The sequence below is a fragment of the Branchiostoma lanceolatum genome, chromosome 1 (genome assembly GCF_035083965.1).
Source record: "Branchiostoma lanceolatum isolate klBraLanc5 chromosome 1, klBraLanc5.hap2, whole genome shotgun sequence".
NCBI lineage: Eukaryota > Metazoa > Chordata > Leptocardii > Amphioxiformes > Branchiostomatidae > Branchiostoma > Branchiostoma lanceolatum.
The window spans coordinates 8,358,137-8,383,368 of record NC_089722.1 but is presented as its reverse complement, the minus strand read 5'-3'; the positions used below and the strand labels follow the sequence as shown (position 1 = coordinate 8,383,368).

The 25,232-nt window shown below is 40.5% G+C and overlaps 2 protein-coding genes across 7 annotated transcripts; both read right to left on the bottom strand.

Annotated features, from left to right (window-relative positions):
* Positions 1–2,358: 2,358 nt before the first annotated feature.
* LOC136432250 (citron Rho-interacting kinase-like) lies at positions 2,359–15,345 on the bottom strand. 5 transcript variants are annotated; one of them, XM_066423343.1, is made up of 10 exons: positions 14,397–14,602; positions 13,464–13,728; positions 12,445–12,716; positions 11,768–11,930; positions 11,308–11,352; positions 9,595–9,729; positions 5,832–5,981; positions 5,388–5,461; positions 4,320–4,498; positions 2,941–3,056 (listed from the first exon to the last, which is right to left on the bottom strand). In XM_066423343.1, coding segments are annotated over exons 3-10 (915 nt in total). In that variant the 5' UTR covers positions 12,612–12,716; positions 13,464–13,728; positions 14,397–14,602; the 3' UTR covers positions 2,941–3,054. The 5 variants fall into 5 exon arrangements, with proteins under 5 accessions (XP_066279448.1, XP_066279440.1, XP_066279457.1 ...); XM_066423351.1 differs by lacking the exon at positions 4,320–4,498 and having other exon boundaries at positions 2,359–3,056; positions 14,397–15,345; XM_066423360.1 differs by lacking the exon at positions 11,308–11,352 and having other exon boundaries at positions 14,397–14,601.
* Positions 15,346–17,910: 2,565 nt separating this feature from the next.
* Positions 17,911–25,054, bottom strand: LOC136432212 (pre-mRNA-processing factor 17-like). Of its 2 annotated transcripts, XM_066423272.1 has the most exons (14): positions 24,838–25,053; positions 24,505–24,594; positions 24,102–24,231; positions 23,587–23,670; positions 23,333–23,475; positions 22,990–23,086; positions 22,529–22,743; positions 22,361–22,406; positions 21,990–22,091; positions 21,649–21,764; positions 21,152–21,285; positions 20,849–20,925; positions 19,290–19,434; positions 17,911–18,996 (listed from the first exon to the last, which is right to left on the bottom strand). In XM_066423272.1, exons 1-14 carry the CDS (start codon positions 25,048–25,050, stop codon positions 18,819–18,821), a joined length of 1,770 nt encoding a protein of 589 aa, XP_066279369.1. In that variant the 5' UTR covers positions 25,051–25,053; the 3' UTR covers positions 17,911–18,818. The 2 variants fall into 2 exon arrangements, with proteins under 2 accessions (XP_066279369.1, XP_066279360.1); XM_066423263.1 differs by having other exon boundaries at positions 23,333–23,670; positions 24,838–25,054.
* Positions 25,055–25,232: the final 178 nt, after the last annotated feature.

Sequence of the window (25,232 nt, the reverse complement as noted above, 5' to 3'; positions counted from 1 at the left end):
GGGCCGACAAACTGACGCTGTAAATAGCCCGCTATGCATGCTGTATTTTCACCCAGCGTGGCGGCGAAAAAATACAAAACTACCGTAGTAAACATGCCGAAGCACACGTCCAGCACGCGCCTCCACTGTTTCACAGGATCCGGAAGCTATCCAGCTATCAGCTCTAAGGTGCCAAATACTAAATTAGCACCCCGCCTTACCGCTCCGATCTTATCTCACAGCCCCTCCCACCCGGCTACTCTCCAAGCAGAGCATGGGTTTTGGCTGGTTTTTGACGTGTTTTTAGGCGTTTTTGTCGGGCTTTCTACTTTGTCATCTTTTTTTTTGTCTAGACAAAATAGAAAGCCCGGCAAAAACGCCTAAAAACACGTCAAAAACCAGCCAAAACCCATGCTCTGCTTGGAGAGTACACCCGGCAGCATCGCGCCAAAACGTAACAGTAGCCGACATGGCCGAGTACGCCTCTCTGTGACGATCAGCGGGGTGGGTCCCGGACTATTAGAACAGCCGTAAATGTATCAGATTCCGGGTAATATCCTTATTTGGAAGTTGATAGTCCGCAGTTGAGCAACACAGAAGCTGTTATTTAATAACGTAAAATATTCCTTTCTTTGTCAGTGCGAGAGAGAATTAATTTTTAACTGTATTTCTGACAAATTTCTGGAGCAAGAATATGTCATTTTTTCATCCAGAACAGTGAATTGATGCACATAAAATTCATTTCTACCAAAGTAGGAAGATAATGTTTCAACTAAATTGATAAGCTTCGCCATGATTGGACGATTCGGCTGCTTCAAATTTGTGGCGCCGCCCACGACTTTCCTTGTTCCCAGGGCATCTAGTCTTTCTGGCGCCTTGGCGACTGTCATCAAAGGCTGCCGACTGTCAATCAGCAGCAATTTCCTGGGAAAATACGTGAGTTGGAACTACGTGTGGCAGTCACCAGCGAACTTCTGGCGACCGGTGATTTTTACGTTCCTTGAACTTTCAAATCCACGTTTTCTGTAGTAGTTATAATTTGACGCAGAACAGCGGTTTCGGAGGCTTCCTGGAACGGCGGCGTATATATTTGGGCAATCTAGGGGGGTGACGCGATTTCTATTAACACGGGCCAAGTTTCTCTAAATTTTGCCGACAAAGGGACTTTCGCCGCAGAGAGAGTAACGTCGCAGAGGGACGACCGCCTCGGCGGCGATTTTTCTGGAAACATGTCAGCGTTTAAGCGTGGGAATACCAGGAATATCGCTTCTTATTTCGCACCGAAGAGAACTTCTGACAGCGACGATATTGTAGCGCTTCGACTTTGGAGAAGACGGACACAGCAAAAAAAACGAGAACTGGTATCGACTATTGATATTTTTGAGTAGCTAAATAAACCAGCGAGGTTAAAATCTCCTTGAATAAACTATTGATATTGTTGTTTCTGAGATTTTAGTTGTCTTTCACGGTTTCACCTAAACTTAAGTATTGTATGTCAAGGTCCTGTGGAGAATAGAAATTGATTGGCTACCATGATTATCATAAATATAACCCTCAAAACTGAAAAAGAAGCCTTCTCAATAGCCTAAAAATGCAAGAGCTTCCGGGAGGCTTCGCCCCTGGGTCATTAAACTTACTTTGTTTACCAGCAAAATTTGTTCATCAAAATTCGGGAAATAGCATTTTAATGGTTAAAGATTTTTAGATTTTCCTGCGGGTGCATGTCGCGCCTCCCGCGGCGAAAAATATGTCGGAGGGCATCATCCCCAAAAAATCAAGCTGTATTTGTTTTTACAATAGAGATGTCTATATATCTGCTTGATTAAACTTAGCTTACTCTTCCAGCAAAATTTGTCTCTCATATAGCAGTTCAAAGGGTCCCGATTTCAAAATTTTCTCAACTGTCTTGCCCCCTATGCAATTTGATTTTTTTGCTATCGCCTCTGGTACCGACAACCGCTGGTTCCCGGTTCTTGTTTTATAGCATGCGTCAGCTATCCCAAGTGGACGCCCGATGTCCATATAGTAGTTGTTTTATAAATGGGGGTCGTTTTTCTACCATTTTTACACGATACCTGTAGGGGGAGGGTCATGGTAAATTTTTTCGAGGTGGGGGGGAGGGTCATGGAAAAATTTTTTGAAATGGGGGGGAGGGTCATGGAAAATTTTTTTGACCGGACTTCCAGTGCACCACCCCTCCCCCCCCGCTAAATATCGTATGGTCCCTAAATTGGTGTCACGTTACAGATAATAATATGGCTGTTCCTTCTACCACCTGATGCTCCGTATACACATGAAGCCAACCCAATATGCAACTAAATGCTAAGTACATTGTAAGACCCTACCACATTTAGTTGGAATTATTCACAATAAACTATATTGGAAAAAAAAACTTTTAAGATTTTTATACAACATAAATACCCAACAAACCAAGCAACCAAACGATACATACATATATAATGCCACTTTGTACACATTTTCTCCTATAGTTTATTATCAAACTTAGACATAACTTTACTCTGTGGTACTCTTAGGAAATCATTCTTTATTTGCTATCAGCAATATCTCTTATAAAGTAGGTAATATATACTCTACTGTGAGGTTTACCCAACAAACCAAATGATACATACATAATTATATAATGCAACTTTGTACAATTTTCTCCTATTGAGTTCCCGGGAAAACTGCCTGTAACCATTTGGCATCACCAGCAATTTTAATCCCTGCTTCCCCACCAGATATCACCTACTGGAATCAAATATAACATTTCACAGATATTCGCTACCCCTTCTCATTTCACATGTACTAAATAAACACATGTAAATACACATACAAATAGATACAATGTAGTTCAACAGCAGTCAAGAAGTTTTATGCAATAGCACAAAAAAGGTCAAATACTAGTCTAGCATTGCCAGCTTAGTTTGCATTACACTGTAACCAATGCCGGTGCATTTTTTTTCTTGCAGACCCAGGCAAAAAGGTGAGCGAGCCGTGCTTGGCGTGGTAGTGATCCCGCAGTACGGCTGTCCATCGTGGTCAAAAAAGCTGCCGCCATGGAAGGGTTGTAGGCATTCCTGGTTCGAAGGAAGAAATGAAGGGATGTTTTATTTTCTGAACTGCCGGAGTTTTTTTTTTTAACATAAAGTACAAAAAAATTTCATAAATGTGTTGCCGTTACCCTTTTCAAGCAGTCCAAGTCTTGAAAGAAAGTATTCTTAAAGAGCCAAAGCTTTACATCACTGTACATTCGTGATGATATGTTACAAATGGCTGATACTTTTGTAGAAGAGTAAGAAATTGCCTAAGAAGGCCACTCAGAGGGCCGATAAAATTCAGTCTGTGTAGACAGGTTGTCACAGTACAGACAGGATTACACTCTACACAATACAGTTTGAAAACTTGATTTTTGTCAATTATACCAGTTATTTTTTATGTTATCAATTACCTTTACAACAATTCCATCATTAGGACTTTGAACGTTGTATTTTCAAAATCAATTTGAGTGATTTCTGTCTGTAGTTTAACAAAATCTAAACAACACTATCCCATTGCATATTGGCCATCGTGAATTAAAGATGCTGTGTCGTTGTGAACTCATTGAAAATTAAAGCTTAAAAGACCAGCCAAATCTTCCAAACACATGTAATTCTGACCAATGAGTCCCAAACGCAATGTGCTTGGATATTGTGATGTCATGCAATCGGAAGTTGAAGAAAATTGTGAACAGAAAACGGTTACGGCTGGATTCTGGGCAATGAATAAAAAAATGATTTTGCTGACTGCCCTTTTTAAATGTCCAAAGTATGAAAATCGAAATAATGATGCAAATGTGATGATGTATAAATGTGCTAATATGTAAGGTCAATTTCATACAGATTGATTAATCCTATGATGATAGTCTTCCGAGACTGGACTGCCAAAGAAGAAGAAGATTAATCCTGAATACTTCAATTGTTATCCCCTGAAAATTGCTCAGGGCACTTTCAAAAGAAAATATGTCAAGCTTTCAAATAATATACTGTAATTCACTTTATCTTCACGGTAGCAATATTCAATGGTGAAAGAATGGAAATTTTCATGGTAGCAAGTGAATTACAAAACGGCTGTGTGATGGAATCAAAATAATTACAACAGGTTTTTCACGGCGATGATAAATTCACAATTCAGTTCTGACTGTGAAAACAGTGAACATAAAGTTACAGTGCAAAAAACAATAATTACTATAATACAAGTCATGATAACCATTAAAAACAGCAGATAAACAGTGAAAAGCGTTTACTGTATGTCTGCTGTTTTCTAATGATCAAGCATGTTGTTGCACCCTAACATTTTCTTACATGCTGAAGTTTCCTTTCTGAACCACCACGCATTCAGAGCTCTTTGGTGCTTAGGTTTCAGTGGCCTCGACTGGTGGATGAAAGCACTAAGGGAGCTTTGTGGAATTTTTGTTTGTTTGACAACTGTGGACTGTGTGATGTCAGCCTCTTCTATATAAAGCTTCAATTCCTCAGGACTCCTGGAAGAGAAACATGCACTTTAAGGTTACGTAATAAAACTATCAGATGTTCGTGATCTTGTGATACTTATATATGATATAGTACAATCAATCATCCATCATGGAACATCTAATACATGTGTATAATTACATCTAATACATGTAATTAATCTTCAACCTTAAGAAAATTACCACACAGTAGTGAAACTGTCAATGTGCATCTAAGATATGGTTTAAAGGCCACTCAATTGGCTGAGGAGTTTGGGGATGTTATTGAAAAAAACATTTATCATCCTTTATAAACCTTCCACAACCTTGATTTTTTTTCAGGTAGTTCCGTATAGCAAGATGATAATTTATGCAAATTGGTATGACGTCATGATTACGTCATCAAGAGTTATAAGGCCACGCCCATTTTTAGAAAAAAGGCTCTCCTTGGCTTGTACTTTGATGTTTATCAATATTACTAATGCAGAAATGCACATGATAGTAATACATGAAGGACTATGCGAGTCTACGTTTATATTTTAAAATGCCGATTTTTGGCAAATTTTTGATAAAAAATAATAGAAATTCGCCAAAAATCGTCATTTCAAAATACAAACGTAGACGGAGTCGCATAATCCTTATTGCGATGATCTCCTCTGATGTCCTCTCATTGTACATTGTATTACACTAACTGTAAATGCAGAAATGTTCGCGGTGGCTTTATGTTCGCGGTTTTCTCGGCGACGTTTCACCGCGAACAAAAACCACTGTGAACTTTTTTGTCCAATACTGCAGCAGTATGTATTATAGCGCTGCCGCGAACTTAAAACCACCGCAAACACTCCATTTTCGCCTTAGTGCTAAATAAAAATCATGCGAACTTAAATGCATTTTACAGTATTTTTCAACAGACCATTCTCACCTATCAATCTCCACCTCTGTCTGTTCTGTCTGCTGAATGTTCAACACCTTCAGGCTGGATTCCAGCTGACTCACCTGTAACACAAAATACATTTTGTATCCCGACATGATTATTAAATACACTGCATTTAATTTCAATGGTGGGAACTTCAGCAGGAAGAGTGACCAAATATTTGCGATGATGAAATTTTATCAGTTGAATATAGATCGTGAAAGTTGCTAAAATTTAGTTACCATTAACAAGAATTACAGTAAATGTTTACTACATGTATATTGAATACAAATAAGTCACAGTGCCGGCATGCTCTAATTTCTAAAGAGATGTTCAACTTCACGTACTGCCAGATACAGCCTCTGGCTTCTGCATGCTGATCCACAACTTTTCTTGACAATAACAACTTTATATTTATTGGCGTGAACAGAGAGATTGTAATGTTACAGCTACCTCCGTCTTCTCTGACAGTAGGGATGATTTGTTCTTCAACTCCAGTTTCAGCCTGTCTCCCTGCACTTCCTGACCTGCTCCTCTGGGCGGCGCTTCTGTGCTGTCAGCTGCTGGTTCTGATGTTGGACCTCCTCCATCTGATTCTCCTGTCTGTGCCATTCCAGGAAATAAAAGAATGTATGCTTTGTCTGAAACACTACAACTCCAAACCCTGTATAGGTACCCGTACCCGTATAGTTATACCAGTATACCCCATTTGGGGACCCAACAAGCCAGGAAACACGCTATGAGTATGACGGCCGCCATATGGGGCACCCGGAACGGCTGTTTTTTACGGTCTCCACATTGATATAAGACACAAACAGTTGACTGCGAGCTGACTGCTTTTCTGAATAAACTAAACTGACTATACTCGGTCAGAAAATAGCTGAACAATCATATTTTACGATCTTTTGATTTCTATGAAGGACGGAATTTTGAAAAATACTTAATTTGCGAAGTTAAGTAGGGACTGTCAGAACGTGCGAGCACCGATCTCGGAGACCTTTCAACTAAACCCGTTCTGAAAAGAAATAGAAAAAACACTCAAACTATCAACCATTCCGCTTTTCATTATCTTCAGATGCAATACTCATGATCTGTTCGGCTGGAGCTGCCAGTAAACCTGCGTAAAACCTACAAGAAACGCCGTTCTCGATGCACGGAAGGTTAGCCATGACACATGTGCGAACTAGCCGCTTAGGCGGAAAGTAACCCACTTATTGCGACACAAACATTACAGCCATTCGGCGTGATTTGTCTGAATATGCCGTGCTCGGTCTCTGTCTTAAGCATGAGGCGTTTCCTGTAGTTTTTCCGTATTAAACCTTTTCAGAACGGGTTTAGTTGAAAGGTCTCCGAGATCGGTACTCGCACGTTCTGACAGTCGCTCCGTACGAAGATCTACGAACTTCGCAAATTCCGTATATACCAAAATTCCGTCATTCATAGAAATAAAAAGATCGTAAAATATTCAGCTATTCTCTGACCGAGTATAGTCAACTGTTTGTGTCTTATATCAATGTGGAGAACGTAAAAAAACAGCCGTTCTGGTAGCCTCATATGGCGGCCGTCATAGCGTGTTTCCTGGCTTGTTGGGGCCCCAAATGGGGTATACCTATACGGGTACCTATACAGGGTTTTCCCCTTACCCTCTGCAAATTACACCAAGACAGTAAATAATGATAATTCTCAGCTCAAAAAAGATTCACAGCAGAAAGGCAGTCCACATCCAGTTGGAACGTGCTGGGATGAACCGTATCGAAGGTTGGGAGCCCAGTACTACTTACCCCACCGACCTGAAGTTACGGTAGCAGCCCTTTTGGCAGCCGATTCCAGCAGCCGATTCAAAAGGTCAGCAAATATAGTGAGTAATGGTGCATCCGAACCAGCTGCTAGCTTTCCTATAGCTGAATCGGCTGCTGGAATGGCCTTTTGAATCGGCTGCTGGAATCGGCTGCCGAAAGGGCTGCTAACTTCAGGTCGGTACTTACCCCTGCTCCGCAAGGAGACAGGGGAGGCAGGAAGGATCTTCACAAGTCTCGTTCGAGTCTCATGTTCTAGCAAGACTACGTAAGGTCACTCCGTGATCAAGATGTACAATAGATATTGAAAATTTTGAGGTGCACATCTCGTTACCTTTTCTAAGTCACTGATTGATGAATATTCTTGTAACAGAAACGGTTGAGCTTGTAACATCATAACAATACCCGAACAATAGTTCCACGACCACATATCTCCATGAACAATTCTATTCATGCAAATGACTTACACATTTGCATAATATATGCTTGGTCATAAACACCTTTATCTAACTTACACATGTTGCAATATTGACAGTCCGGTAATTTTCCAATTAGAGATGAATTATGGTGTTTTTGCATTAATTATGCAAAATAGGAATTTATTTGCATAATTGGTATCTGTCGATGCTCCACTTTCCATAAACTACATAATGTTAATGGGAGTCGCCCAAACATGTGATTTTTTTTACGCGATCGAAGTCACAGCGCTCCATTGCTGGTTGCCAGAGAATGGTGATGTTTTAATGAATGAATTTTGAACACATTGATCTAAAGAAAGCTTTGAGACGTTTTGAAGAATGTACCTTCTGATTTAGTGCTACACCAGATAGTGTGCCTAACTTATTACGCTTTGGTAATTTTGCTCTCTTTGGAAGTTGGTGATGAAGTTTGGGAAATGTAAATAAGGCTTGAAGTCTGCTATATTCTAGCTTTATTTTGACCGGAAAATTTTGACTGTGTACACTTTTCAGTCGTCATGTCAGAGGGGCTATATCCAGCGCATCCCAGCTCATGTTTTCACGGGAAATAGGCTACTACGCACTGTGCGCGCAGCCCGACGTACGTCTGGCATGCGACCCGACTTACAAAATCATTACGAAAAAACGACACCGCTTACATCAACAATACTCAGTCTACTTATTGGGAAATATCTTAGCCATCTCTGTATTCAGTTTCCTTTTCATAGATGGTACCAATCACATGTTAGAGCGTTACAAAGCTGTGCGTTGAATCGCCGCCCACCACCATCACGGCCCCCAAAAATGGCGGGAAAACAACGTGGCCAGACGGCGGCAATGTTTACGTTGTTTTCTTTGGTCAGTTTTCTTCTCAACAAACACATAAAGACCCAATTTTTTGTTTGTTTTATGAAGTTATATTTCTTATGTGTATGATAGTTGTGTATCTGCTTGGCACAGGTCGTATATTTAGGTGCCGGGCCGTCTAGCTACGCAGTGAACCTCTACTCAGCGTTGCCATCATTGTCAAAATACTATTCTCGACAAAACAAGAAATAAATATGTACAGATATGTTTTGAATGCAAATAATAATTATGTGCATGAACTTGGTTTATTTACCTTTCTTATGAGCATAGTCAGTGGACACAAACATGGCATACTTATGCATAAAAAGATCACAAAAAAATCCGTCACGTGTTAGGGCGTGTCATGAGTTAGGGCAACCCCCGTTACATGTATTTGAGTCTGATAATGGAAAACACTGCAAATATAGATTTTCCTCATTAGCTATGCAACAATGTGCATAATTTGCACTTCATTATGTATATCTCTGTCTAAGCTACCTGCATACTAAGTATCTGACTGTTGATGATCCACTTTCCATAAACTACATATGTTACATGTATTTGAGTCTGATAATGGAAAACATTGCAAATATACATTTACCTCATTAGTTATGCAAATTAAGTCATAATTAACATAATTTGCACTTCATTGTGTACATCTGTCTAAACTACCTGTATACTAAATATCATGGAAATCCATCGTTCCTTTGTTCAGTTATTCTCCTTAGACGATTTTCACGATAACGCCCCTGCAGTTCCAGAGCAAGCTGCTAGGGGGGCCAAACCCACACCACGTCTTCATTACACCACAAGCTATCTGCCACCACAAAATCAAGACCATAGCACATACAGGTCAAGAGATACAAAAATGGAATTTCTACTGCAGTACCAAGATCACATACCAGGGGGCCCAAAATTGACCTTGAATTTTGGCTTCACAACACCTGCCCACATACCAAATATCATCGTAATCCATCAAGTGGTTCTTGAGTTATGCTGACTACAGTGGTCCGGAAACACAAACAGACAAACAGACAGACAAACAGACAGACACACCCAAAACTATATCTAGATCTCCATTTTTCATGGAGATAATAACAAGACCTGGCTCATTACCTTTCGAAGTCTGATGGCTTCCTGTTCTCCTACGCACTGTTTGGCTTCGGCCATTTTCAGTTTGTTCTCAAGGAATTTGATTTTGGTCTGAAGAGCCCGCTCCTTTTCTAGGTAAGCTTCCTTTTCACAGAGGCCCTGAGGAGATACATAGAAATAGGAGGTACATTGTACAGTCAAACCTGTCTGTAGTGGTCACTCAAGGGACTGAGCCAATTTGGCCACTATGGCCAGGTGACCACTATGTGGAGAAAAGGTCGACTCGAGCAATTAGTGACACGAGGCTTTAAGTTTATACCAAGGTCTATATAACCTCCTTGTTTATACTTAGACAGGCAGCTTATAACATCTACAGCAGCTACAGTTCAATTTTTGTTTCCTTATTTTTGTTCTAATACAATATACAGTATATCTGATTCAATAAATATAGAAATGATGGGATGCAAATTAAACTAAGAAGCAGTTGAAACATTCAGTTTACTATAAGTTCGTCAGCTTCCCCGAACTCTTCACAATCACCCAGAGAACTCGAAAACGACGGACTTGTGCTCGGGCAGCTTTGAAGAGATTGAGTTTTGGAAGTTTGATCCATGTGTCACCGACAACAAACGAAATTTAGCCATGTAAAATGAACTAAACGCCACCAATATAGTTAACAACATTTTGAAACAAATGACTGTTCCTTAATTAGTTGCCACTTATTGTTTGTTTTCGGCCGGTTTTCAAACAAAACATTGTGAGGAGTTCCTTTGCTTACAATTTGGTTTAGGCTTCTAGTACCATTATCGTTAGTACCGTGGTACTCATTGGAAAAGTGGATCCGTTCATGCTCTTTTCTTTCATAAATTTAGCAGGATTAGTTTTAATGATGAAATTACTCTCAGTAAAATGACAACTATGGCCAGGTGGCTACTACATGATTGTATGTCCATGCAGGTGACTGCTAACACACGTTTGACTGTACATGACTTGTATGTTATGTTGTACAACAGTCAATGACATGCAGTCTTTGAAATACCCACCTGCAGCCTGCAATTTGCAGAAAGATTTTCAAGCTTGCAGAAGAAAAATTAAACAATTTGCAATTTTGCAGAATGAAAAAATCAGGATCGGGATTCAATGGTTCAGTTTTTCACACACATGTTATGTTTTTTCCTGTTTCAAACTTTGCTTGTAAAAATCAAAGATAGAATGAGAGAATCAAAAATTACAGCATTGTTGCTAGTAAGCTAGATATGCTAAAAATATTTAATAGGCATTATTAGGTTGAAAAGGTTGTAGTATAGAGGCTTGTATATTTGCAAAAATATTTTCAAATTGCAGAACAAAATTTTGACATTCGGCAATATTGCAGAGCACTCAGCCGGAAAAAAAAGTATTTCTACCACTGACAAATTGTATTTAGATCAGGGCTGTAACAGCTTTAAATTTTTTTCCATCCCACACATTGTTGTCAATTTCTGTTGTTAAATCTGCCATTAGATGCTGATTATGAAAATACATGGACCTTGAGTCCTGGACCATACCTGACTTTTTTCCGTACGGGTACCCACTTCTAAGATACCTGTCTTTGACAGGTGTTATGAAGAATGATTTGGACAGAAGACTACATACTGGTAACTGATCACTCCAAAGGTGAGATATATAATATATTTCATCATTTCAACTATCATCAGATACAGTGCACTTAATATCATGATAATATATTCTGCCAACCTTTTCCTGAAGCTCACTTGTTTTGGCTATGCTGTCTGCTGTGAGCTAAACAAATAAAAGAGAAATATATCAGAAATCTTTGTGAAAGCAACACAATTTTTCAACACAATAAGATTGAGGTTACTCTATTAGTGTCACTGTGTTGAAAGTTAGCGACGATAGACTGTGTAAACTTCCTGCCACTTTTGACCAATTGCTGACCATCTGTGAAGTGATCTGGTGTCCTGAGTGATGGATTCATTTAAACCTGAAAAAGGCTGCACTTCGTGAGTCTTGACTTGCTGTCTTGGACAAAGTTTAGCTTGTCTACGATTTTCTAGACAGTATTATAGGTGGAGGATCTTTAGCATTCTCATATTACATACATGTATTGTGTCAGTCAAACTATTTCCCACCGCTGGCCTGTTGCATTCTAACCCGCATGTTGACCCACTGATGCCTGCACAGAGCCATTGCTCACCTTGGTCACTTTAGTCTGCAGCTCTGCCACCTTCTGTTTGGAGGCCTCCAGTGCATCTTGTTCCTGTCTCAGCTCTGTCTCCAACGTCTTGGCCCTCCTGGCCGCCACAAACCGGTCGTGCTTCAGCTGGGAGATCGTCTGGAGGTGGGCGTTGAGCTCAGCCCTGGAACAGAAAACAGCACAGCACTTAGTGTATGTAGTGTGAATAGTCCAATGTTTAGTGACTCTGGCTCTGGACCAGTTTATGTGACTGAAGAGTTAATCTTGCACTGGTCATGACAGATAAGACAGATGCTATGTGCAGTATTCACAGGTTCATTGTAGGAGGCAAATCCCCCAAGCTCTTTATTTCAACAAGTACAATGAACAGTTAGCTCCGACCACAGCTTGACATCCCATGCTAAGGACTGCGCTCTGTGCATGCTAGTGACACACATTTATGATTTACGAAGTTTCATGTATGCTCCTTTAGCATTGGATCATAAAGATCACTTGGGGTGTATGATGTTAAGTGCTTTTCTCAAGGGCACAACATTGGGACCTGCTAGGGATTTGAACCCAAAATCTTTAAATTTAGATCCTCAAGTCAACAACCCTAACCACGAGACCACCTTGCCATTTTCACTGAAGATGACACCCTGCTGAAGTTATTTTGTAAAGCTCAAGAACAACCTTACTTAAACTTCTGTTCTTGCAGCTCTTGAGCCAGTTTCCCCTGCTGCTGCACCTCCTCCAACAGACTGATGGCTTTCATATCATCCGTCTGGGCAAGGTGATTTCTTTCCAGCTCCAGACCGCGCTGGTAGTCCACCATCTGTTCTATGCTATCCCTCTCCATCTCCATCTGAGTGGCCAAGCTCAGTCTTTCTCCGTCAGTTGTGACCGTAGTTTGACTTGAGTGTGTTCCTCAGGGAGCAGCCTCTTTGGTCTCCAGCTGATGGCACTTTTCCTGCGGTAAAAGTGGAAACATCATTAAAGTCTAAATAAGTCGTGTTCTTTGCCACAGTCAGTCTTTGAAAAGAACAAATTAAATCCTTAATCTCTGACAATCATTGTATTTCAACTTCTAATTTTAAAAAAAGAGTTGTATCATATTATATGATTATCAAAATCATAGCATTTTAAATTTATCTTCCAGCTTAACAGAGGCTGTGGTAGACTGAGGAAAGCTTGAATGAAGTTATCAGACTGTGTCAAGAAGGACTTTGAGGTGTGCAGTCTCAAAACATTATTGCGACATTGTTGTGAATCCGCTTGACAATTAAAGCTGCCTGGAAACATGGTGTAAAGACAAGCTAACTATTGTCCACCCCTATATATACATCAGGAACCCCCAGCAACATAATCAAATACCTGATACTACTTACTACAGTAATAACAAGCTGCTTGGGAGCCCAAACCTGCACCACTTCTTTATTACATCACAAGCTATCCGCCACCCAAAAATCAAAACCATAGCACGTCCAGGTCAAAAGATACAAAAACGGAAGTTCTGCTGCAGTACCAAGGTCACATACCAGGCGGCCAAAAATCAACCTTGAACTTCGGCTTCTCAACACCTGCCCACATACCAAATATCATTGAAATCCATCCAGAGGTTCTTCAGTTATGCTGACTAGAGTAGTGCGGAAACACAAACAGACACACCCAAAACTATATCTCCATTTTTCATGGAGGTAATAATCTACTGTCTAACCTGCAGATCTTGTAGTTCTCTTGTCTTCTGCACGAGGCGCTTCTCAACCAAGGCACTGGAGACTGGCGAGTTCACGGAATTCACTGCTGCAGTCGACCTGTTGTGAGTTCACTGCTGCTGTCGACCTGTTGTGAGTTCACTGCTGCTGTCGACCTGTTGTGAGTTCACTGCTGCTGTCGACCTGTTGTGAGTTCACTGCTGCAGTCGACCTGTTGTGAGTTCACTGCTGCTGTCGACCTGTTGTGAGTTCACTGCTGCTGTCGACCTGTTGTGAAACAAAATGTGGAAAATGTCCAATAGAGTTTAGATGTCAGAGTAAGTGGTTTAGACTATATCGCTGATGTTTATCAGTACCTATGACAAATTAGGGATCGAAATTCATTTTGGGGAAAAGGTGCACTAGTGTGCTTAACCTAAAAATTCAGCTGCACAGGACACACTTTGGGTGCACAACATTAAATCTAAAAGTATAATGTGAACAACACCTGCTTACAAACTTGGCTGCCTCTCTTCAGAACTTGGATTTGAATTTCCACGACTTCAAGTTCAATATCTATAATTGGACCTTCCACCAGTTGCTACCGCTTGTGCCACAGGGACATCTCTGAACAAAAGTGACTATGCACCCAGTATTTCGAGCCTTGGAAGTATGTCTGCCCCCTGTGCCTAGTCAGAGGTCCAGACATTTAAGTCCTTGATGAAGTTGAAGCCGACGAAGGGGAGGTCCTTTCCGCTGATCTGGCCTCTACTTTAACTAACTAACTAACATGTCTCCTCACCTGTGATGAGTAAGGGCTCCAGACAGGTTCTTATTTATAAAGGTGAAGCTAATGAACAGGAGGTATTTTGTAGTTGAACCCACACCACTACCAGTGGCGCAGTACACATGCAATACAGTGCAATAGGGGCTTTAGAGAAGTAAATGTCTCCCACCTGTGCCTAGTCAGAGGTCCAGATAAGTCCTTGATGAAGGTGAAGCCGACGAAGGGGAGGTCCTTTCCGCTGATCTCCAGCTCCACGTTGGGCAGGCGCAGCTCCGGCTCAAACCGCTCGAAGTTGGACGTGTCGTCCTCGCAGCCCACCACTGGAATGTATGGGGGGGGGGACAGCTGTGGGCACATCAGATACATGTTATGCCATAAACAATGTTTATAGAGTTATATGTGCAAACTAAGGGTTAAAAGATGCAAGGTAAAGATAGTCCCATAGCCTATTTGAGGCTCCAGGAGCAATGGGTTGTAAATTTACCAACTGTGACTACGTAGGGCATATACTATTCCACTCCCTTTAACATCCCCAACCAAAGTCAGGTATCCATTTTTACACCTTGGTGGAGTGAGAAAAGTGACATAGAATGTAAGTATGACTGGGAGGTCTTTTAGGATCCTCCAGACTGTGACTGGAATGATTTATTGTGATGGGATCGCCGCGCGCATGCGCGAGGTAGATCCCAAGTAATTGACCACTCGAGCGGGGACAAGCTGGACCGAACCAGCCTCTCGAACTGTACCACCAACACTCAGACTCATTTTATTGTATACATGTCCGGTTGCAAGGGAGGGTAGTCAATTATAAACATACTTCACAGTATATTACCTATCAGGTGGGCAGAAGATGCCCTACACTAAGAAATAGAGAAATAAATTGCCCTCCTTTTGCAGTGGATGCCCAAAAGACCCTGTTTCCTTGGTAATTACAGACACAAATGCACTGCCCACTTTCTACATTAATTATGCAGACACTGGGACAGCATGTATGTCAATAAGCTAGTTCGGAGTTGCTACTACGCATGTGCAGTGTCAAAGGTGAAGGCACGGGCTTGAAAACAGTGCTCGTCTCTACATTGTCTAGATTTGCATAACAACGCCCCGCCGGGTTTTGTTCACGTCTGGGGGGCCTTCACCTTTGACACTGCACAACAGTGTAACAACTCCGAACTAGCTTATCAGTTACATACATTGTACATGCTGTCCCGTGTCTTGTCAGATCATAAAAAGTCTTTATTTTGCTGCCTTTATTTTGTAACAGTTGAGGGTATAGAGTTTTCATGGACTCCAAGGTAATAATCAACTGTGCTATAAGCTAGTTCGGAGTTGCTACTACGCATGTCCAGTGTCAAAGGTGAAGGTCTGGGAATTGTTATGCAAATCTAGACAATGTGAAGACAAGCACTGTTTACAAGCCGGGGCCTTCACTTTTGAAACTGCACATGCCTAGTAGCAACTCCGAACTAGCTTATTGTACTGTTACGTAACGTCGTTGATGAATTGAAGGCTAGACATCCAGGTAATAAGATAACGTTAACCACGTTACGGCAAAAATAGTTGCTCAAGCAACTGGATAAAATTTGGAAATTTGAAAATGCTCCCGAGTCCCCTTCCCGCAAATAGGTCTGGTCTGGTTGATTTGAAACGGTTGGCAATTTGAATATTCCACCTGAAATATTGCGGTAGCCTTGAATCCAAACCTATTATACGTAATATATAGCTCCCAAGTCTCCTCGCCACGGCTACCTCCCCGGCTAGCACCGCTCTAGGCTAGCTCAGCATCCCACATGAAGTTACGCGCAAAGTTCTTCTTCTTATCAACATGTTAACGTTATAGCTCAACAGTTTAGCAAACACACGGTTAGAGTAAGGACAAGACAACTGAGCTAAACTGACGCCAGCAACAAGGGAAGACATTAAACCACAAACCTCACCTGATGGCAGCGTCTGTTCACTGAATATGAATGGTACAGGACAGGGTCCAGGACGTTTCTCATCTACATCACACAGCGGTCATTCATATCTCTCCGCGGAATACTTTCAGCATCAAAGACTAGATTATGCACTGTGAAGAAAGAAAATGTGCGATTTTCAACGATGTCGAAATATTGCAGTGTAGGTGCAGCTGAACAAAAGTCAGTTTTCTTTTTTAATGATACTTGGATACGACTGGACAGAACTTTTTTTCTGCTTATGAATACAGGGGAAATACAAGTAAAGCGGTATGTGGGTCTGCATGAGGGTTAGGCGCATTACGAAACATAAAAAAAAAACTCATTATGTTGAACCCATACTATAGGTATGGGCTCAACATATTGTTTTTGTGAGGTTTCTTCTCCTTCTCCTGTCAAGTCTTCAAATCGATTCATCTCTGTCTGGTTGAAACCAAATGACCAGACATTTGGCACAAAGGCAGAGTAGGCAAATACCCCCAGGCGGTTCTTCAGTGTGTTTTTTTTTGTTGTGACAGCCAATGGGAGCACTGCATTACAAAATATGACCGCCTGATTGGCCAATTGAGTCAATCAATTTATCTTGCATTTCTGGGTCAGGTGCCCTAGTGTTTATACCAAATGTGGCATGGGACTATTCCCCATTATCCAAGCAGAGGTTTCGGTCGAGTAGGATAGGAGTCCCAGGATTTTTTACGTCTGTCTGAATATTCATAGACATTTACAAACATTGATGACTATGAATATTGGTGGTGGATTCTGTATCTGTATCATGGAGAAGTTAGGAGGGATCCAGGCGCTAATTTCGCTAATTCAGAGGCCTAACCCGAAGATCGCTGACTTAGCTCTCAGTATCCTGGCCAATTGTTGTATGGAGGGGGAGACAAGGAGAGAGGTATTTTTCCTTATATGAAGATGAGCGCCAATAGAATTTGACAAGAAATGTACAAAAATGCCAAAGCAGAACACTTTCATATACCTGATGTCATGTAAGAACAAACATATATATTGGACAAAGTATGTGCTCATGTTTCCAAAAGAGAGAAGAAACTACAAGTACTAGGTGATCAACATTAGTTTAGCAATAGTTCACAGATTGTCTGTTTTTTAGTGTTCAAGGTAGCACTCTATCAATTCATGTTTTGCACTATGCTTCCTATAGACCACGTGTGGTCATCTGTGCATTTAGCCCATCTGGGCAGGAATTTGCTAGTCTCTACCAGATTAAGTACGCCGAATATATAGGGAGAATATTTGCCATGGTTTCACTTGCATATTGACCCTCTCTCCGTCTCCTTAGCATACTACAGTATTAACTCTACTTGGTCAATTTCTACTATCTTCCCAGCCATCCGTGGGGACTGATAGAGGCTAGGAATATGTGATTGCAGCACGCACCATTGGCTTTAGTTTGGTAGAATACGGATAAGTTATAGTTAGCTGAATGAGAAGGCATTAGACCTAATGGTTACAGGATGGCTGTACCAACGACCCAGTACGAAAAGAAGTCATCAGCAAAAGTGCATTATAAGCCCCACCCCCAAAGAACCTGCTATGGAGGCTAATAGATACCCTCTTGATCTGAGATTATTTTCAGGTACATTGCATTAACATTTCTGAAGTACATGTATTTGCCTGCAGATATTTGTTGGACACCCATTGCTCCAGTCAAAACCAAATGAAGAAAGATATTGACACCATGATCTCATCACAAACAAGAACACAAAATTTACAAACAACAAGTTTATTTACATGTATTTACAACATGTCATTTACAGAAAAACTTCTCAGCTCTTTATCTAATAACTTTTTATCAACTGCAAAATAAATGACACTTAACGACATTAACATGTCCTAAGGTTTATAAGCTGTCACATACATGTACATTGTAAGTGTGCTACTATGCAAGAGAAAGGGAGTTCAGGAACCAACACATGACTAAGAAATCCTTGTGGAAGACCAAATCAAATGGCTTTCTTTTTCAAGTTATTATATGAACTATAGAAGTTTTTCTGAAGAATACTAAATCAGATGTACAGTTAAGGGACATTCAAAGAGTGAGAAGACATTGTACATATCAAAAATGATTCAAAACAATTTGACAGACCTAAGGACTGTAAAAGTAAACCATGTATTTTCTATCGGACACACATTTGACTATCAAAATGCAAAGTATCAACATAGCAATGTACAAAACAGTTTTAACTCATGTAACTTTTTCCACAAACCGGGTAAAATATTTGCTGAAATGATACTACACTGGTAGTTCTGGCAATGATCAAAAATTCTAATTTATCTGTCTTTGTATACTTGACACTTAACTTTCTCTAATCATGATTACAAGCATTGGAATGTACATCATACACTTACAGTTACAGATAGAACTAAGAGCAAATGTCAATTTAGTGCTTCCACCATTAAGACAATTTTAGACTAGTCTGTCTTACTTCAAAACAAGAAATATGTGACTTGTGTTACATGGTACATATAGCAGACTTGTACATCAAATGTATGTATGTATCAATGGTAAAATACTAGTACAAACTGTAGAATGTTAAGAGTTTTATTACAATGATATAAAAAGTTAAATAGGAAAAGTTTTTGACCCATTCCCAGTCATCATGAGTGCCAGAACTCTAGTCCCAGAGTTTGATGAGTCCGTCCCAGCCCGCAGTGATGACCTTGGACGTCTCGTGGGGCAGCCACAGACAGGAGATGCACACCCCGTCATGCGCCTTGATCTTACTGTACAGCTTGGTGGACTTCCAGTCCCAAATAAACAGTTTCCCATCAGCATCACCAGATACCACATAGCTGTGAACAAACAACAGAATGCAACATTAGAGAGGCAGATCTAGAGCTATACTTGCCTGTCTGTGGCAAGGACACAGTATATGTGAAGGGGCGCTAACTACAATGCTCTAACTAAATACAGCTACATACATGTATAATATGAAGACGGTTTTTGACTTATTGTTATTTATACCTTACCTTACCCATCTCATATCACACAGAAAATGTGCAGCAGAATCTATTCTACACAGGCAGGGCATGGGAGACAAAAATATCACATCATATTAAGTTTCAATCCTCATCAATGGGCTTACCTCATGTCAGGGGAAAAGTCCATCTGACAAGCGTACCCTGCAACCATGTGTCCTTTGAACTCTTTTTTCCTGTTGAGCCTAAAGCGGTTGTGAGCTCCGTAGATGACTATCTTGTTGTCCATAGACTGGCACCCCAGCCACTTGCCTGAAAAAGTAACAGAAGTCATTGCAACATTATATTTTAGGTTTTCTTACAGTTATCAATATCTATTTCCGCTTGTTCAAGTGAATTCCATGCGCTCCGTCCTGTTGATGGTTTCAATTACATACTAGGAGGTGATAATCCTTACTGTGTACAGATAGGTATATACATCAAAGAATGTTTGGACATTAGAACAAGCAATGTATAAGTATACAACACGTGAAATTACGATATGTTGCTCTATCCCATCTGATTGTGTGTAATCAAATTCATTTGTATGCACCTATTCGTTTGTATGTTTGTATGTATAGATGTAGTAGACCTTAAAAAAAGTTGCTGTGCTTTTGTTGTGTCAATAGAGATCTCACAATCTATCTATTTTTGGCGACGCCTCAGGGGCGAGCCAAATTTTTACTATATTGTGTGCAGATTGCAAGAATTCTAGGAATTGTACAGGAATGTGAAAGTCCATGGGACGATAACTCAAGAATGCCTGGATGTATTGTCTTCATATTTTGTAGGTGGGTAGGTCTGTGGGAGACCTTGTAATGATTGGATTTTGGGCCCCCTAGCGACTTTCTATGGTACTGCAGAGGAACTTTCACTTTTCAAATCTCGCCTTCTGAACATGCTATAGTCATGATTTTTAAGTGGTGGATAGCTCTTTGTTAGGAAAATATGTCCTGTAGATTTGGACCCCCTAGCGGCTTTTTTTGGAACTGCAGGAGCTGATTTTGACTCAAACTTTGAAAGAGAATAACGCAAGAAGGGGATGACGGATCATCATAATTTTTGGTGTGTAGATAGCTTAAGTGATGATTTACATAATCATATGCCAATTATGCAAATCAATATATGATTTGCATAATTAATGAGGACAGTTAATAAATCAGCTGCATTCTATTAAGTGACTCTCAAACACATGACATATGTAACTGAGAAAGAGATAAATATCGATAGATATCAATTATGCAAATTGATGCTTAATTTGCATAATTAATGACAAAATACTATAAATCCATAGTGGTAAATGATGGGGATTTCATTTTTGCACCATTTGGAAGTTAAGTAAATGTGGCCACTATTAGACATAATTCTTGCATAGAGGGCCTCATTTACATAATTTATGAGGAAATGGTACGATATTTTTTTTGTGAAAACAAGATTTTCATACATTGGACAACTTGTGTTATTTTGGTTAAGAAGGTGATCGACTGATATGATTTATGCGAGGTCCTTATTTGCATGTGGGCTAAAAACGTTAACAGAGACCACCGTCGCCATGGCAACATCTTTTTATGTTGCCAATCTTGTTCAATATGGGTTAGAAATGGTCAACACAAATAAGCTGTAGAAGAAAGATCAATGTTGTGGAACTGAGATGAAACCACTCCACTGTTCGTACAGCCATACTGACCATTAGGAGACAGAGTGACGGCAGGCATGGAGTGCATCCCTGGTTCAGCAATGTACTTGAAGTCAACAGGGATGTCCCTGAAATGTACAAAAACATCATAAAAATCTAATAAAACTTTTAAACTATTTAGGGGATCACAGAGGGGTGAAGAACAGCACTGTAGCATTGAAATATAAACATGCAAGGACTATATATCATAAAAGATAAATAAAAAAACATTTTTGCCAGCTAGATACTTGAAAGAAAGTGAACAAACATTGTATTTATTACACAGCAAATGAATAGATCATGTGGGCCTCTTACCATTCCCAGACCCTGAGACTCTTGTCATCAGAAGTGGTAACGAATCTTCGGTTCTCGTCCACGAACGTGATGGTGTTGACTGCGCCCAGATGTCTGTCGTACTCCTGTACAATCTCCCCTGACCTTGTGTCCCACTGGAGAGAACAACAGGTCACAGAGAGTTAGCTTATAGTCAATATACAAAGATTACGAGTGAAGAACTGGGAGAGATGGGAAGCTATGTGCGAGATCAATCAATAGTGAAGAGCTACATGTAAGAAAGACAAAGAGAGACAAAGAAAACAAAGCAGGCAAAAACAATAATATTAGAGCTCTTATATGTGATGTCACTCTTGCCTGTACAAAGATTACGAGTGAAGAACTGGGAGAGATGGGAAGCTATGGGAGAGATCAATCAATAGTGAAGAGCTACATGTAAGAAAGACAAAGAGAGACAAAGAAAACAAAGCAGGCAAAAACAATAATATTAGAGCTCTTATATGTGATGTTACTCTTACCTGTACGATCTTCTTGTCAGACATTCCTGCAACAAAGATGTGCTGTTTGTCTTCATCAGGGTTGAACTTGGCACAGTACGGCACCTTACGGTTGGTAAACCGGGATATGCAAGCTCCTGAAATTGCAATTCAAAATATATTAGGGATATCATAGCACATCCTGGAGAGAGAGAGCTGTCTACAGCCGCAATGCATCAGCAGTTGATGTCCACGAATGATTTATTGATTGATATGATAAGTGTGATTCTGCTCTTGATGCTGTCTTATTGAAAAATTCTTCTGTCAGTCATTGATTACAAAGATATAATCATCATATTACTTCTTGTCCTTGAAGTTCTCACCTGTCTCTGTGTCCCACAGTTTGATGTACCTGTCGTAGGCAGCAGACAGGAACTGTGTCCCGTCATTGTTAAAGCACACATCTCGGACTGCATGCTTGTGACCTGTAACAACACTTAACAGTTTAGAACTGAAAAATCCTAAAGCTTAGATTTGATTTCAAATACATATTATGCATATACACCATATCATAACAGATGACCTTGATTTATCGTTAGAGATGCTTTTACAACACATCCTTACAAAAGCAATGAAATGCTATCAGCGAGAAATGACCTGAAACTGTTTGACATTATCAGAAAGATCAGGTACTACAGTATCAGGAAGCTTCTACATTTCTAATAAAACATCAAGACAAGGTAAGTGCACTTACCAATATATGTACGGACCATACTTCTCTTGTTGTAAACTTCCCAAATCTGAGGAGGAAAACAGACACCTGTTAGTACATTTTCTGTCAGTTCACCATTCAGTAAAAAGTTTATTTTTCCTTAAAATGCCATCTCAATGATTTTAGTACAATGTATAAGTAGAGTTTTACCTTTATCTTATTGTCCATAGATGAAGACAAGAGCAAGTGTCCAGATTTGGGGAAGAGCCTTATGCAGGACACGCCCTTGCTGTGGCCTGACCAGGAGTGGATGTGCTTCTTCGGGATGAAACATTTCTCTGGCGGCTCGTCGGAGCGCAGGTTGACCTCCAGGTCCTGCGGCGGGTGGAGGTATGACCGACCCTGGTAGTCGTACATGTCTTTGACTGAAATGATGACAAGGATAATTATCTTCAAGCTTTACATAAAAGAAAATGGTAGCTTCAAGAGGCTGCATCCAGTGAAGGTCCATGATTAGCAAGCTTTGACGTCGTATTGTACATGCACACATCTCAGTATGATCTAACAATTATGCATAGGAATTAGGATATACAAAAAACTTAAAATTGATGAACTGTGGGAGATCACTATCTAACATATCTCTAACAAGAGCGTCGCTCTAAGCCTCTTACCATGCAGCTGTGTCTTCTCCTCTGCAGACTTCTCCTCCTCCTTCTTTCCCTTCTTCTGTCGCTTAGCGATGATCTCATCCAGCTCCTTCTGCTCTTCCTATAGGTAGAGAAGACACAGAATTATCAAACTTATCCCAAAGCCAGGGCTAATCAGTTTATTACTGCCAATAGAGAAGTAAAAGGGAATCAGGTTCTAAAGACATGTCATGTCAAGATAAAACTGACTCAAACGCTCAAAACTGGACAATTCCCTTCATCTAAACTTCGTCCAAGAAAGGCTAGCATACCCATCCACAAGTATTTTTTATTTTACATCGTAGACACTTTTGTCCCTGAGTCTTACCTCTGAAGGCTTGGCTACAGTCTTTTCATCCACATACCCTCCCCACGGCCCCTGGAACCCCTCAATGTCCTCAGGTTCAGTGGCGCGCACTCGCTTTCTCTTGTCAGAGGGTCGGGCTTTCTTGGCTTCAAATACTGTCACAGCTGTTGATGAAGATGAAGACAAAGTAAGATGCCATACAATTTGAGACAGTTGCTGTAAAGAATCAATTGCAGGCACAATTAAGGTACCGTAAGAACTTGTTAATGACTCACCCTTATTGACATCTGCTGCCTCTTTGTCCCCAATGATCTGTGTCTTGATGCCAGCTGGGTCATGTGATGGGTCCACTGCATAGCCTAAACAGTGAATGGGAGTTTTTTTACTACATGTATACTGCAGAACTTACCAAATTTCCTTCAAGTGCTAAACTTAATTTCTTTTTTTAGTCCTACACATGTAGCAAAGTTGTTTGGGTCCCCTGTCAACTAAAAAGTACAACTGAAACAAACAATAAAGAGAGACTTTAGACATATCTCACTTTGTGACAACTAACAATTGCGAACTGCAAGGGACAGACAACAATTATGGATCATGTAGAGGGGCTTCTGTGAAAAGCTTTGTGTATTTTTCCTTAGTGAGTTAGAGTTGCTTTCTTTCAAATTTCTTGTGAAACAAATTCTTCATCCAACATGTTCTCCCAATGCACATTTCCTTTTCCATACCCCTTTCTGTTATCCCTTTTGGTCCATCCCATGCGGTTATAAAACGTTTTCATGCAGATAGTTACCATAGCTATGGAAGGTTCTTCTCTGCACTTCAAATGTGAAGTCATTGACGTGAGCCTCCTCCACAAAGCCTGACAGTGTGTTCTTGTGTGCCTGATCCTGCTGAGTCTTGAAGGGGTTGACTGGACCAATCTGCCAAAGTTGAAACAGATACTTATTCGATACATGTCACTTCAAGAACAACGTTAACAAACTGATATTCAAGAGAAAGTGTAGTTCAACATGCTGCAGTGTGTGGGGACGACATTTGGAAGACGACGAACGGAGTCGAAGATGACTTTCACGACATGACACAGAGACAACGGAAAACATGACTTCATAGTCTTGATCCTAAGACTCAACCCGACTTTATTTCAACCATCTGATCGCATTCTTTGTATTTGTACGAAATCTATCATACTGTACCTGTGGGGCAAACAGTTGGTCGTAGGTGGGGTTATAGGCCACCTCCTTGGTTGTACCCAGGTCTACAGGTTTCACCAGGTTAACATCATCCTGAAATATATAAAAAAGAACAAATTGTTTTATATCAGCATACAACTCTATCAGAAAATACACATACGCTTTGAAATCAACAAAATTGCAAGCCTTTTGTACGGTATATCGATACAAATCGTCACAATAACTCTATTTGGGCGACTTATGAGGCACAACTATAGTGAAGGTGGTTGCTTTTGGACTTGAAGTTGTTGCTGAACAGTCTGCACGCGGCCCCCCTCCCCACGTCTGACCACAAACCTTCGTTATGACGTCGGGCGCAGCGTTGATCTTCGCCACGGTTTTCAGAGCTGGTAGTTTTCTTCCGTCCTCCAGGGGTTTGAGATGAGCCACATCGTCGGGTTTTGCTGTCTGAACTGTTCCTGAGTCGCTGTCGTTGTCCGAATTCTCGGAGTCGGATCCGTACGCCTGCAAAGCTGAAATGGCCGCCATCTTGCATGCGACACACGTCATACTGTAGAGCCTGATGAATGTACATTCAGTGTTTTTAGCGCTAAAATATCCTTGCACGTTGGTAATTGAACCATATTTATAAAATAATAACGTAAATATTTATCTTAAGATAAATCAAGGACGCTTGACTATGTATATATTTACAAGATATACTTCCGCTCTAAGTGGAAAGACAGATAAGG